Source organism: Cervus canadensis, chromosome 12 (genome assembly GCF_019320065.1).
Source record: "Cervus canadensis isolate Bull #8, Minnesota chromosome 12, ASM1932006v1, whole genome shotgun sequence".
Taxonomy (NCBI): domain Eukaryota; kingdom Metazoa; phylum Chordata; class Mammalia; order Artiodactyla; family Cervidae; genus Cervus; species Cervus canadensis.
The window spans coordinates 41,755,014-41,771,324 of record NC_057397.1 but is presented as its reverse complement, the minus strand read 5'-3'; the positions used below and the strand labels follow the sequence as shown (position 1 = coordinate 41,771,324).

The 16,311-nt window shown below is 42.3% G+C and overlaps 1 protein-coding gene and 1 long non-coding RNA gene across 4 annotated transcripts in view; one reads left to right on the top strand and one right to left on the bottom strand.

The window, feature by feature from the left end:
• The window catches only part of ZNF704 (zinc finger protein 704), a 250,294-nt gene extending 237,096 nt beyond the window's left edge, over positions 1-13,198 (top strand). Inside the window, exon 9 of the mRNA XM_043484182.1 lies at positions 467-13,198. Within this exon, the coding sequence (XP_043340117.1) occupies positions 467-578 (112 nt within the window). The 3' untranslated portion in view covers positions 579-13,198. The remainder of the gene's footprint in view (positions 1-466) is intronic.
• LOC122451394 overlaps positions 1-16,311 on the bottom strand; it is a 98,489-nt gene that overhangs the window by 60,418 nt on the left and 21,760 nt on the right. The window lies entirely within an intron of this gene.

Below are 16,311 nucleotides of genomic sequence, written 5' to 3'. Positions count from 1 at the left end.
TAATGAAGATGTCCCAATGGACATGTCTCTAAATGGACATGTAGAAGCTGAAGAAGGCTATAAGTACTCTTAAAAGTAGCGAATTTTAACAGTTCAGTGAAGGGCTTCCCACCTGGCTCAGTGGTAAAGAATAGGCCTGCCAATGCAGGAGACACGGGTTTCATCCCTGGGTCAGGAAGATCCCCTGGAGTAGGAAATGGCAACCCACTCCAGTATTCTTGCTGGAGAATTCCATGGACAGCCTGACTGGCTACAGCCCAAGGGGTTGCAAAGAGTCAGACAAGACTGCGCGCAGGTGAGTGATGAAGTATGGTGAAAACATCCCACACAGGTTAACCTCTGTACCTAGAGAGACCCCCTGCGGTGTGGCCGAACTTTTTCTAGAGCTTTACAGGGATTTTGAGGTCTCCAAAGAATGCCTCTAGAATCCCTCGCACTGAACGCCGTTTCCTGGCCTGTCTTACAGGAAGCCCAGGGGAGAGGGCAAGAAGTGCCGGAAGGTGTATGGCATGGAGAACCGGGATATGTGGTGCACAGCCTGCCGCTGGAAGAAGGCCTGCCAGCGTTTCATTGACTGATGCGTGGGCCCCTAGCCCGCCCCAGACACTCCTGCCCTCGTGTTCTTCCGAGGATGTTGAAAAGTGCTTTTCCTTCCGTACCAAACCGACTTGAAGCCCAGGGAAAGCACTTCTAGGAACCTTGGTGAAATCACAGCAAAAAAACAAAAAAGGTCACCACCTTCCCTGTTCTTGCTGAGAACCCAGCTGAGAGCAGCTCTAACTATTCTTTTCCTTAAAAAGAAAAGTCAACTTTTTTTTTTGCTGTAGGTCTAGGTCTGAAAACTGTGGACTTCTGTAGCAATCGAACCAACCAAGCCCATTTTTCCTAGAAAGGAGGCCTATTTTGATAAACTTTCTCAATAATACCATTTCTGAGATCTTTTTTTTTTTTTTGACACTTAAGAAGCTACAAGTTACTCAGTAGCATTTGTATAAAGAACAATAGCTGTTTTCATTGTGAAGTCTTTTCCCTGTTCTCCATCGGACTTCTGGGAGCAGTTCACATCATGATGTGTTGCCAGGAAGTGGCAGCACTCTGGGTATCTTTTCTATGTCTTTTTTGTTTGTTTTGTTTTGTTTTGAAGAATGGCCCCAAATTGAACCATGGTAGAGCTGTTAGCTTGAAGGGCCCTGTTGGGCATAAGCCCAAAAAGAGATTGATAGTGGACATCACCAGCAGATTTCAGCCCCAGCTGAGTTCAGGACATCCCTCGTCACTGTTGGAAAACGTCTAGGAGTCTCCCTCAGAAGCCCCACCCTGAGAGATGGCCCCACCTACTTTCTCCTGGCTACAGTGCACTCAAGACCTGATGTGTCGCCATCTGGGTAAGCCTCGAAGCTTCCTTCAGTGATGCGATGCCAACCCCAGCTCAGATTTGTTCATCACTGCTCATCTGACAGTTGTTGCCGGGTCAGTGGCTCATCAGGCCTGCCTTCCCTCAAAACGCCACAGCAGACTGGTTTCAGAAAAGGTAGAGAACTCAGACCATCCCAGCAGGTTGCTTCAGACCATGCAGAGCACAGCCTCCATGCGTTCAGAAAGTCATGTGAGGTCAACATCCATCCTGAGTGCACTTTTATAGGTTTTAGGCTTTAGCGCGCCTGGGAGATGGGTTCATGAACACTATAAAGATTATATGGGGTAAGGGAAGGTCCAAACCTTTATTTTTCTTATCAGATTATTGGAGCTATTCATTAAGAATTCGCTCAGAAGGGAATGTACGAAACACCAAAAGGAAATTGCGTGTTGGTATAGGAATCTCTCAATTCAATAGGACCAGGGCTTGCACTGTGTTCCATTTATTAGACTTTCTAGCCTGGTGTGTGTTTGTTCGTCCGTCTTGCTAGGAGTGGTGCCAGGACAGGGGTAGTTCTCAAGCCCTATAAATAAGCTCATTCTCTGTCTACCCTCCTCTTGATCGCCCTGCTCGAGTTATTCGTCCTGTACCTATGCAAAGACGCAAGAGCACCTTATAGGATGCACCGTGTGGGACGGGGGCCTAGGATCAGCCATAGGAATGTTGAATGAAATTGCACAGAGCAAAGTTTAATATATTTAGAGGTTGTACATACACTTTTTTTTAAAGAGTAGAAAGAAGTCATCTAGTCATAACAGATATCCTTGTTTTTTTTTTAATACACAAGGGGAAAAAGGAGGTTCTACAGTGTAACAATCTGTGCGTTCATATATTTTGGCGATTTTATTTTTTAAACTCTCATATGACATTTGAAGAATTATTCCTTGAATGAGATTCTGTTTTCCTCCTTCATTTTTCTTTAAAAACATTTAAGAGAGCAGAGAAAGAGCTTCTCTTTTAATATCACATTGTGATTACCAATCAGTACAGTACCAGCTATAGTGTATGACAAGGTCAGCCAGGAAAGGGTTTTTTAAGAACAGAAACGTATGTGACCCTCTATCCCAGCCTGTCTTTTCTTCTCCCTGGTACCCTGCTGCTTCACCCACTGGCATCTCAGCTAGAAGGTGACACTCTGGCCTGAACCAGGAAGCCCTGCACTGTGACTGGACTGCCCAGCGGCCACAGTGCCCACTGGTGAGTCCCAGACTGGTCAGCCATGAGCAGGCTCACTGTGGACTTCAGTGCTGTTGGGTGTAACCCTGGGGGAGAGGGTTTTCTCTCCAGCAAAGTTCCATGGCCCTTGCTCCTTGGGTTAAATCACTAATCAAAAGAGATTAAAATGGCAAGGGGTTAAAGCTATCCTCCCACTCCCAGAACTTTGGGAGAGATGGTGGCTATGGACAGTCCTGGCGTGCGGCGCTGTGATTCTGCCCCCAGAGGGACAGTCCATGACTAGTTCTGGGCTCTGGCCTGGCTGAGCCAAGCTTAGTCCTTACCTGATTATTAGCTGATGCACGGGTGTAAGCAGAAGCGTAGACCTGAATGCAGCTTCCCTGGGATTTCTTCTCCTTTCTGAAACCTTCTTCTCACACACTGTCCACATCTCTGACCCATGCGGGTCTCCTTTCTTCAGGCCAGCCCGGGACTCTGCGTGTCCGCTGCTCCAACTCCAAGGTGAGCACAGACCCTCAGTACTTCCTGCACACAGACACCTATTCTCTGCACCAAGGCATGTTATGACTGGGGGACCACCAGGCTTCACCTGGCTGACCTTGAAGAAAAGGGATAAAATTTCTTTCAAGCCACCCAGAGAGCTACAAATTGTAATATACAACACTGATTGTAAATGCTAAAATTAAAAAAAAAAAAAAGTAGAGATATTTTGTTATATTTTGGAACTAAATGATGTGCCAAATTAAGCCCAGGATTTATTTTATGCCTTCTTTGTGGTACCATGTTCTTTTGTGTCTTCATTTGTCAGGGGGAGGAGGGAGATGAGTGAGAAGGAAGTCCCAGGGCATGGAGCTGCTTAATGGGAGCCCTGCCTACCGTGGGCAGCTCAGAGAGTGTGCAAAAGGAATGGCAAAGGCAATGCGTTCTGGTCCCAGAGTCTTTCTAAAGAAGGCATGTGGTAGCGTTTGACTTTTCTCTCCCCGATGCCCCTTCCTGCAGAAAAGATTTCTCATCTCTCTCCAAAGAAAGCACTCCCTGGTGATGGACAGGCTTCTCCAGGCACAACAGACAGCAGTCATTTTAAGCCTTAGTCCTTCCCAGAGGATGTGCAACCAATGAGTGGGAGGCAGTGTGACCACCTGGAGGAAACATCCGGTAGCAAGTGGGTGGGAAGCCAGAGAGGGGATACAGGAGGACTCTGGACCCCTGACTGGGGTTCACCATCCTAGTGCGGATCAGCTGGTGGTGACTGTCCCTGGGCATCTCCGAGGGAGCTGCCATGTTCCCATCCGAGGAGCCACTGCTTAAAGCCAAGAGACAGCTCCTTCATGGGAAGTGCACGGGCAGGGATGCTGCATGCCCCACGCACATCCCCGGTGGGCACGTGCTACTCTCCTCCTCGCTTGCCAAAAATTTCCCTCCATTGTTTGGCGAAAGCCAGTGTCAGGAAGAGGGCAGTGGGTTTCTGAGCAGGAATGTGCGTGCCTGTCATCAACTCCATGCACCAACAGGGCGGGTGCCCTTTATGAGAGGAGTCTTTTGTCCAGTCATAACCTTGTTGCAGATGAAAACTTTTCAATAGAGAAAGATGCACGTTACAGTTCTTGGACTTTCCAACAAAGATTAAAAAAAAAAAAAAAGTTACATGTATGTTGTAAAAAGTGTCTGAAGTTAACATGCTCTCTATCAGATTTCAAGATCACTTGAAGTCTACTGTCACTGATGTCACACTAAGCCACACTCAAAAGCAGTTCTGAATTGGCCAGCACTGCTCAACCCATGTCCGCCTCCATCTGACTTCATTGGAAAAGGAAAACGCAGCACTCACTTGGGAAAGTTTAGGGAAAAGTGGCACGAACTGTACATATGGGAGAGAATACCTTGAGAATAGTAGCAAAATACTGTAAAAAAAAAAAAAATCATTTCCTCAGGGAAAACTAAAGGGTATGTGAAAAGTGGATCTGGAGAATTTTAAGACTAGAAAGGTTTTTTTATTATCTCCAGCATCTTTTCTGGTCAGAATAATTTTTGTTTGTTTTTTAATGAACATACCATTTCATGACCAATTTCCATGAACTGGACAGTACTAACTTTTTGAGGTGTGGAGGAATGCTCTATGAAATGGAGCAGTTTCTTTGTTTCTTAGACCTGCATTTGAAGGGTGACTTCTGAACCACAGCGCAGGCCCTGGTGGGTTTTCACAGACTCATATAAGGCTGTTTCTGAATGTAATTATGAATATGACGCCTTGGTGTTCCTTTTTATAATCGGCTGGTTGGAGAACTGATTATTAGCTGTACGCAAGAATTCTGTAGGGGAGGGATGTGAAAGTTGTGCATTTTGCTTTAATGACAGGTTAAGGAGCAAACTTCCATGGACTTTTGTGGACAAGGTGCTGCCTTTTCTCATGACCCTGTAGAATTTCTATTGACCACATCAACTGTAGCTCTGACCTATATGAACGCAGGGGAGAATTTGTGCATACAAATGAGTGGAAACAAGAGCAGGATTCATGAATATGTATGAGGATGCGGATCATTGTGGAGAAAGTGCTGGGCACACGGGTCAACTGGAATTTTCGTTTCTCTAAGAAAATCACCCAGCCAGCAGCACACACGCTCTCTCTGTTCCCCATACCTGTGGGGCTTCCTCCAGAGCGGAACTGTTTCCTTCTTTCACATTGTAACTAGTCAAACTGGAAATTGGTAAATGAAATGAGCTTATAAGCACTTTTAGGTACCAATTGTATCACTAAGTAATGCACACCAGTAGAGCAAGAAAGTGTAAAATGTATTTAAGACCGACTGGTTTGCTTATCATGACTAACTGTAAAAGCCCAGATCCAATGATACATGTGCTTTAAAAGGTGTATCTATCATAGGACTAGAAATCAAAATGGGAATTTTACTTCTGGTCCTGTTTTGTAAATAGTCCCTTTTTTGTTTTTTAATTGAAGACAATCTCATGTTTTATAACTTTTCTTGTGAGTCTGAGAATCACAATAGTAATGTGTTGTGTCAAAATGTGATCTTAAATACAATAATAATTATAACTTAATTTTTCAAATAAGGCAAGAAATACACTGCGTAGGCTTCTACAATTCTGAAAGATGTGACATTTTTATAATAAGCATTAGTACTTAACTTCTCAAGTTAACAGAACTGGAAATATTTTACAAGATGCAGCGTTTTGTAATCACAAAGAACATGAACATTTTGTGGGAAATGACCTTGGTTTTATACATTGTAGCTTATTTTTTAAAATACAATATTTTACCAGACAGGAAGTGTTAATATTGTAAGCAATTCCTGCTCTCCAAACAAAGGGCTATGCCTCTTTTAAGCAAGCATTTTGATGCATATCTTTTCAATCCACCCTCTGCAGCAAGAGTAGAAATGCAGATCAGATGGAAAGATTATTACAAGAGAATCAAGATTGCAACAGCTACTCCCTTTATCTTTACCAGTGTTTTTTCAAAGTATTTGGGGAAAAGAAAACACTTTAAGAATCATATATCTGAAATCTTTAAAATATTAATAGATATGCTTATAGGCAATGAGAGAAATAAACTTGTAAATTCTGTCATGTACTGTGATAGATTTCTGTCACAAAGACAAGCTTAGTGCTCAGCCTACCAGAACCACAAAGCTGCATTTGACTAGCAAGTGTCATTTGATGGTAATTTCTAAAATCATAGTGTATAAGCCCAAAGATACAATTCTTAGCTGATTGGTGATGTTTAAAATAATTTTGTGCTCACCACTAACTAAACAACTTTCATTTCCTTATCAGAACAAGTGCTTGATTTTTCACATGAGAAGTTCACAGACAGGCAAGTTTGAGATCAGAAAGTCACTATATTCCCAGGAGTCAGGGAACAAGGAAGGCTACCATGGAGAGTTGATTAACCACACAAATAATTCTGAGCTTTGCCAAAACCATTTCATAATGCATTAGTTTTTTTCTAGCCCACTCACTGTTAAGCAAGAAAACATCTTTTCTTTCTAAGATTTTAGTAATTCAAAAGCTAGACTAATTAGTCAAGTATGCAGATAACATCAAAAGAAAAGCTAGGACAGAACAGTCTTACACCCATTAGGCAACCCCTGTGAGGTGGTCAAAGGGTCACTCAGACTCTGCTTTCAAACAGGCTTCAGAATCTGCACACATGAGGACTAGAAATGCACAGGGTTACGGGAAGACATGTACAGCTTCATCTCTGAGATGAGGCAGTCCAATGTCTCTCTTCATTCTCTTGGAATGTCTCTAATGTTGGCATTACAGTTTCCCAAGAAGTGTTCATTGCTGCATGGTTTTTGATCAAATGAGTCTTGCTTCATATTTAAATAGAAGCCTCCTAATGGTACATAGCAGATGCGTTAGAAAGAACAGGCAAATTGTGTAAACGAATGATTCAGATCAGGCAAAAGAAGGACACTAGAGAATGACAGAGATCACAGTGAACCAGAGGACATGTGTCCCCATTGAAGGGGGACCCCAGCTGTAGACAATCAGAACCATGCAGAAATCAGGCCCAGGGCGCTAGACCTTCTGACTTGGAAATATAATGTTACCTGACACTTGATCAAAATTCAGATTCTCGGCCAGCAGTGTGCAGACCAAAGAGAACCTGTATATGGACAGACACAGCCTTTGGGCACTGGTTTCAACTGTTGGGAAAAAGCAGATTTCACCTTCCATAGCCATCAAGTCAAGTTCTTCCAGCAGCTCCCCCAACTCACACATTGGCACTATCTGGGCAACTAAAATTTAAAAATGGAGAGAAGTCAGTTCTCCCCAAAAATCACTCTCATGGAAGATTTGAGTATTAAAATACAACATCCTTAAACTAGCCTTGCTTCTGATCAAAATATACCGAAGTATTATTCAGCTCTCACTCTGCCTCCTGGCTTGCCCAGGCCGGGCCCCTAAGCGTTGAATGACTGTAATCCTAACTTCCTTACTGTTTTCACTGCCGTGACCACTGTGATGAGGGGCTGGCAAAGAGCAGCCTTGTGCCTTCAGCGAAGGCAGCCAGGAGCCCCTGCAGTTTCAGATAGCACACGTTGCCTCCTTGTGCCAAAGCCCTTTGCCAACCCCTCCACATCCCTTCCCACTCCATCCTGCCTCGTGAGTTTTCATCCCAGGATAAAAGTTCCGTTGTTCCACCTCTGACACAGCAAAACCCTTGCTTCATAACTGGTAGGTCCTTAGGTATTTTAGAGTGTCCACTAACCTCAAAATGGAGTTTTTCCATGTAGAAAACCTTAACATCTTTCCCTGAGGGCAAAGACAAAGTAGGAATAAATGTGTCATGGAAAAAATTAGAAGTTGCTTTCTTCATTTGGATAAACTAGATAATTTTAGAGTGTATCTTACACCAGAGTCCTGATGGTATTGGGATAATCACTAACCCTTTCAGATATATAAGAAAGTATGTCTCTTTCAGATACATGACTTCCTTTGACCCTCCCTAGTACTCAGCATAGAATGAGAATATTTAAAATTACTACCACCACTTCCAAAGCCAAACCTGGTGCAAGTCGTCTTGAACCCGAGTCAGCCTCATTACTACGTCCAGGGAGGAGGGAAAGAGCAAGTTAAAGAGCTGGCTTAGACCTCAATCTTCCAGAATGACTCTAGACCTGAGAAGACCCCAGGGACCCATGTTCTTTACCCATCCTAACAATCCAAGTATTTCAGCATAGAAGTAAAGAACCCTCTCATTCACAGTGTCAAATGCAGACTCACTCTGAAATTTATCCCTTTTGCCTACCTTCCAGGCCCCCATCCCCTAAATTCTAGCCATTTAAGTGGTTAATTATAGGAGATGACCAGCTAGTGCAATGTTCTGAGTTAAACTTTTGACTCCTTTGAAAAAAGTTATCTTGCTGCTAACAGTCAGCTTTTGCTATCCATGTAAATTTGTATTGATGCCCCCAAATTTGAAAATAAGCTCAAATTTACCATTTGTAAGGATTAAATTGAAAAATACTGTCATCTCAAAGTTGGAAATAGCTGGTAATATTGTTATGTCACATGGTAAATATGAATGCAACTTAAACAACATTGACAATGCCTGATGGTTCTGTCATCATATGATTGACAGGTTGACCAGTCCATGAATGGATGGTCCTCTTCTCTCATCAGCTCACAGGTTTCACAGGTTTTGAGTAAAGTCACTCACAAGTTTAGTCATGGAGCTAGATGGGCCTAAACCATTTTGGCCCATCACCTGCTTTTTGATAAATTATACTTTTATTATGTTTCTAAAGCAATACAGTACTAGAAGAGGAAATTGTGAGCTTTCCTATTCTGGTGGAAAAGAAGCCCATTTTGCAATGGTTAGCCCCAATGCCAAGACAGTGGCAGGACTTAAAAGGACCCGAGTTCTTGGGAACAAGAGAAAAGCTACCATTCAAAAAATAAATAACTGTAGATTTTGAAAGAAGGTGGAGATTATGACTTCAACACTTAGGCCATAGTCCTTTTTTCTTCAAAATATTCTTTTCCTATTGAGCACCATCCACATAATTATTAACTGCCAGCTTTCAAAGGAAAGCTCCCCGCTATTTATATTATGAAAGTTTTAAAAATTAATTCTCATGTCTGATTAACTGTTATATTTACATACTTACTAGGGGCAGTTCTCTAAATTTTTAATTCAGAAAATTAGCCAGGGGAGCAAGCAGCAACTCCTGAAAAAGGCAAGAGTACTGTCATTAAAGAACAAAATTTTCTTTAAAAAAAAAAAAAAGTTTCTCATCTATTTCCTTCTGAATTCTCTTTACATCCCTGACTGAAGAGGAAAAACCAGCAGCGGGAGAAGACTTTAAGGGAGAGAAAGAACAGTCCCCATTCTAGTCAATAGTCCCTTTTTCCCTTTTGGCAACCGTCTTGAATTCACTAGCAAAATGTTCGTCTCCCCTCTGCCTTAATCTGCCTGAGCCAGCGGCCATGCTGTTTTTAATGTATGTTTGCTTCCCAAAGCCCTGGATTAAACATTTTTGCTTCTGTACTCTTGCTTTCTCACTCTTCAATTAAGGTCCAAGGGGATAAACACTACCAGGACTTGCATGTTAGGCTGAGTCGATGAGGCGCCTCACTTCCTTCAGTGAAACGTTTCCATTTGTCTCCACAGTTTGGGATGACCATTCAGAAAGCAGGTTGATCAGCAGACAACCTGCCGTATTCATCACAAAAGATCTGGTCAGACTCACTGACAAAGAATAGCAAGGCAGATACCTAGTCCTTCCACTTTGATTCAAAGCCCCCCTTGCAAGTCCTCTACCCCCATGAGTCCCCCTCCAGAGCAAAGCCAATGGAGTGATCAGGACAGAGAAAGAGAGCTTCACGTTCGTTGGTCTGGGCCCTGACCTCCGCCCAGGATCACAGAGCGTGAAAATGGAACTGACCTTTATTATGTGAAAAGGAAGTGGCTCCTGTGGGGTATACTTGTTTTAAGTTTATGCAAAGAGAAGGCTCTTCCAGTCTGCTCGTGTTGTGAAGCACGTGTCTCTCACTCCAGTGGAGCTTCCTTCCCATGTTTTGGGCACAGATGACCAAGACAGGAAAGAGGCAGAGCTCGGGGGCCAGTGGAATTACCCCTCAGGGATCTACGGTGTAGCAATCACAAACTACCCCCACCCGAGGGAAATTAAAAAAAGATGCGTCACTGTGGGGACCCCCCTGGTGGTCCAGCGGTTAAGACTCCGTGCTTCCAATGCAGGGGACACGGGTACCATCCCTTAGTTGGGGAACTAAGATCCCACATGCTGTGCAGTGCAGCCAAAAAGAGAGAGGGAGAGAAAGATGCATCACTGCAGACTGTGAACCGTTGCTTTGCTCTTTACGCCTTTTCCCTTACACTCTGCTAATTGGAAAGCAATGACTGTGATTTGACCAAGCCCTGTGATGATAGCAAAGCTTCTTCTTCCAAAGTGTCCCAGCTGTTTGGGGAACCTCTGTGATCACTGATAGAAAGCTTTAGAATAGATTTAGATGTTTAGGGAAGAACTCAATACCCCCCAAATATACTTGTTCCATGACTTCAATAACTGAAAATATCCTGGGTGTAAAATAACCCAGGCAGGCAGATCATATATGTTTTTTAAAAAATGCCATTAATCAATATTTTCCTACAACACGACCTTAAATTCCTATTTTTATAATTAATGGTTGGACGATAGTCAGCCATTGAAACATAAGCTCTCTGGAATAACCAGACATTAGTGTAGTTTCCAAAGTGTTTCATGTATCAAAATCTATATACTTAGAGGAAGAACTCAGGATAAGAAAAAATTGCTAGGTCCCAAAGGGTTCGTGACTATCATCAAATACAACTGCCTAGTGGCCTGTGGTCATCTTTTTTGAATGAGGGAGCCGGGGAGTGAGAGAACCACAGTCATCACAAAACCTCTGTTGCCCTTCATCCATGATAAGATTTTAAAACATTCTACTTTTAAGAATTAAGCCATCTTTCAAGTTGTTTTCTACACCAGATCTAACCTATTCAAATAAAATGACAAAATAGCTAAAAATGGGGTTTTTAGTGGAAATGCTGTCAGTAGAAAGCATTGCTTTTTAGTGCCTGCTAACAAAAAAAAAAAAAAGAAAGAAGACTCAGTCCTTCCTGTGAGATGCAAGTGTTAACATGACAGTGTTAACTTGGAATCAGGCACTAGTTCAAAAACAATGAGGCAGTGCTTTCCAATTTTTAGAAATCTTTCAAAATACAATCTTACCACTACTTAGAGGTAAGTACTTGTGTAAAAAAGTCTTTAATATTAGTGAATGAATGTAAAAGTGACAAGCTATGCATTTTCAAAGGGTGATGTTATTTTGTATCCAATTCAAGTCAATTTTTTTTTCATAGAGACTTACCACAACTACAAATTATTCAAAACAGACTTGAATGCATATCATCATGGGGATATAGGACTTCCAGCTATACACTTCTAGCTGATACTTTTAAAGACAGTGCATTGAAACTTCAGGCTCTAAACAAATCTCAGCCACAAAGGTGATTAAAGGAGAAATGGTTTATATTTTACTTCTTCAGCAGAAATGGGAAATGTGGGTGTTACAAAACGGGCCCAGTTTTTTTTAGAGGTAAATGTTCTAGTAACTGGATTAGCAAGCAAACAAAACTGCATGAAGTTAATGAATATTGCCTTGGATAAATATAGCATAGGCTGTGTCTATTGTGTGTAATTCGCAATCTAAGGGGGGTAAAACACTTCTCCAAAGGGTTTGGATTATATAGTTTTAAAGAATATAAAAACAGAATATAGAAATATAAACAGAATATAAAAATATTGTCCTGCGAAGAAAAATCATTGGCTTTTTTTTTTTTTTTTTTTCAAAATTAAACTGAGATCATCACCCATATTTTTTTGGAAAGTCCATATAAAATAAACACACATGTCTTCAGCATTCTTGGGGATTTTGTATTCCCATGAAACCTTTTCCCCTAATAATTTATTCTTGCTCCTTAATCAGTACTTTCCTATGTTACTCGGCATGAAAAATAAAATTCCTTCATCTGACAATGTTGACATAAAGAACTCCATTTCTCTGCCACTTAGGATCTCTTCTGTGTCCATTGAGAAAGTTTCTCAGCTGTTTGTTTGTAAAATATGGAAAAATATACTTCTAAACCTGGTACTTGTGGTTATACTGGATATGTTTGCTACCTATTTAGAAGTTATTGGGGGCCGGGATGTGTCTTTTTATATGATTTTTAGCCAAATCCAGATGTTCTGATACTACATTTCTGAATACCTATCTGACTGTAAATACAGCCTGAGGAGGTTCAGGTTAATAAACCTTTTACGTGACTGTTCCTCAGCCATGCTCCTTGCCAGCTTTGGGCACCTTGTACATAGATTTGTTGAATGTTTAAATGATGCTGTTTTTCTAAATGCTGTTATCTAAAACAACTTTTTGAATGTTTTTTGCTTTCCATTGTTTGGGACTTTGTGTGTTGGTTTAAAAAAAAAATGTTTCCTAAATATTTAACACCAGGAAAACGATTTCAAATAAACTGGTGCTAATTGAAATAGAAGGCAGATTTTCAGATGGAAGATTTACAGTATCAAATGTTGACACCAGTTAAATGAAACTGTACTTTCCCAAGGGGACAGCTGGCATCTACCTGTCATGGGCATCAGAAGGACCCCTGATTGTTTACAGTTTCTGTGGCCCATTTAAGCGTAAAATCAAGAAATGGTGCTGTCCCCCCAGTGTTGAGGATTTGCTACATGGGTCCTATGGAAGCATTTAAGTAGAAGTAAGGGTCTATAGTAAGAATCATTTTAGTAATAGTCTTCTGGTCTTTGGACTTTCACGTTCTGTAATGCTTAGCTGTAACAATGAATATGGTGTTGCCAATCTAGTCTGACGTCATCGTCGCCCTGTATTTCCTGTGTGTATGGTTCTACCTTGGGTTGCACTGGCACGCGCCGAGCCAGAACACTGGACTTTCAGGAAGACCATTCTGACTTCTACGGTGTCCACACACATGCATTTAAATGCACTTGTAACTGGTTAATTACCATGAAGTCTAACTTCCACTTAATAAAAGTTTTTGTGTATCTGCTTCTATTTGGGAGCTGTTGATTTGAGTAAAGGATAACCAACTGGTACCCAAGAAAGGTTCTCGGGGGTTAGAGGGTTTGAGGTTTTACCTACAGTTGTAAAAAAAAAAAAAAATTTAAACCAAAGGGATCTCTTTCCCATAGCAACTGCTCGCCATCAAGACTATTTTTAGAAACATGTTGTAGGTACATCTCACGTCTAGAGTTCAGCCTGGATAATTTCAACTCAAACCCATTCCCTTGGCAATGAGTGCCCAGATACATCAACTTCTCACCCAGTGCTGCTGATCCTGTTGCCCAGATCATGTGAACTCAAGCTGGCAGACAGAGGAAACTCAATGTCTAGTCTAGTGCCAAGCCACTCTGGAGACCCTCCTTGAAGCCATGGCCATGTCCGCTAGAACTTGACATATTCACCTCCAAAGACCAAGCATATGTATTTGTGCAGCAAGGCAGCAGGCTTTGGAGTTCAACAGATTTGGACAGAAATCCGAGTTTCGCCTCTTGCGAGATAGATAACTGGACATGAGATTTAACCTTTTAAGCCTTGTTCTTACATAGGAATGATAATAGAAGAGATGAAAACTAATTAGCCTGGCTTAGGCAAAATCTTGATCTAGTCTAGTCCTCCATAGCTGGGGTGGGGAGGGCTATGACTCATGGTCTGCTGCCTGCTTCCAAGAAGCTCCTACCTCATGGAGCTGTTGTCAGAATTACCTGGAATAACAGGTCATCATACACAGAGAACTGTTTCCCAAATGGAGGCCACAATACTCTCATACTGGAATCCTCAGATATCTGGAATAAGTGCCTTGAAACTCATGAGTGTCTGCAGAACTTCTTTTCGATTTATGAATTTTCTTTCTAAAATAAAAAATGTCCAACCTTAGTAAATAGCTTACATACCACATCTGAATGTTCTCTTGGTTACTCCTGGCCATCATTATTTCATCCATTAATAGCCTCAGCAGTAGAAACAGTTTTAAAGCTCAGCCTATTTGATAACTAGAAGCTTGTGCAGTTGGACACCCACTGCTTTCTTCCACCAGCCCAGCCCCCAGCCCAGCTGCTTGTCGTTGAACCTCTGTGATTCCCTTGTGTTTGGCACAGGGACCCTGAGCCCTTTGACCTTTCCTGTGATGCAGGAGGACGGGAGACCAGACTCACTTTGCTCCTACACTGTGCCGAGCAAGTACTGGAGGCTTCCAGGTGGACTGCCTGTCACAGCAGCTCTGTGTGTGGGAACCACCACCCTATTTTATCCAGAATGAAAGACCTTCATAAAGGTTCGCTAACTGTCTTGAGGTCACAGAGCTTACATAGACGTGGATGTCCCCTGCCTCTGACACTACCTAGTGGTTCTTCTCCTTTTTTAGGGGCTTTCAGTCTATGTATCTGCTGTGAGCAATCAAAGACAGTGCTCCTCTCTCCTCTCTCTGCTTCATGGTCTCCTCCTCCTTTGAACCAGGTATGGGCTGCTCTTCACCCCATGCTGCCTTCTCTCCCCACCCCATCCTCCTCTTTACACTGTCCATTCCCATCACTTCTTTTGCCAGTTTCTCCCCATAATCTAAAATTACAGCAGGGAAACAGATACACACTATGATACATAAGCTAGAAAAACAGGGGACTTCCCTGATGGTCTAGTGGTTAAGAATCTGCCTAGCGATGCAGGGGACTTTGCTTCGATCCCTGGCTGGGGAACAAAGATCCCACATGACGTGGGCGACTAAGCCTGAGAGCCACAATTAGAGAGTCTTAGCTGCAAGGATCCCACATGAGCAAAGATCCTGCATGCCACAATGAAGACCTGACACAGCCAAAAATAAATATTTTTTACATAAATAAATAGAAAAACAACAAGGAGCTACTATATAGCACAGGGAACTATATTCAATATCTTGTAATGACCTATAATGGAAAAGAATCTGAGAAAGAAAATGCGCACAGACACACATAAAAATGAATTACTTTGTTGTGCATTTGAGACTGGGCTTCCCTGGTAACTCAGCTGGTAAAGAATCTGCCTGCAAAAAAAAAAAATCTACCTGCAATGCAAGAGACCCTGTTTTAATTCCTGGGTCCAAAAAATCCCCTGGAGAAGGGATAGGCTACCCACTCCAGTATTCTTGAGCTTCCCTGGTGGCTCAGATAGTAAAGAATCTGCCTGCAATGCAGGAAACCTGGGTTTGATCCCTGGGTCGGAAAGATCCCTGGAGGAGGGCATAGCCACCCACTTCAGTATTCTTGCCTGAAAAATCCTCATAGGCAGAGGAGACTGGTGGGCTACAGTCTGTGGGGTCACAAATAACTTGAAACTAATACATCATAACAAATTAACTATATTTCATTAAAAAAAAAAAAAGAAAAAAAAAAAAAACCACTGCAGGGAAGGCTTGACCCTGTATTCACATCCGTCAGTTAGAGTTCTTTCTCCCCATGCTTCCCACAGCATGTCTGCCAAGCGTGTGGCCACATCAAATGTCATATACTTCCGCACAAAGCATCGTCATCCTCAGGCCTCAGGGCTCTCAAAGGTGACTGCTAAACAGTTCACTTTTAATGCCCAAATTCTTGCCAAGGAGAAGGATAGCTGTAACAACCTCTATGAATGGTGTTCAAACCGCACATTCTTGCTTCTTCCAGGCCCTCTGGCCAAGGTCCCAGGAAACTCTGCTCCCCCGAGAGTTGCCAGGAAGCTGCATGGCCCTCAGGTGGGGACAGGAGAAAATATTGAGAAACTGGACTGGAGATGTCATCCTACAAAGTTATGTGTCAATCATATATTTGCAAAACAAGTTTTGACCAAATGCCTACTATTTGACGGGAGGCTGCAGCAAACATCTAACAAAGTATTGGATTCTTTTCTTATTTTGGCCATTCCACATAGCGTGCAGGATCATAGTTCCCCAACCAGAGACTGAACCTTTGCCCCCTGCAGTGGAAACATGGGGTCTTAACCATTGGACCACTATGGAAGTCCCAGTAATGAATTATTTTAATATTAAAAAAAAATGAAAGCCACCTTCCTTGGAAAAAATACCCTCCAAGACCTTACACTTCTTACTCGGGCATGTAGTAGGTGCTCAATAAATTTTTAAGTAAATGAATGAAAAACTG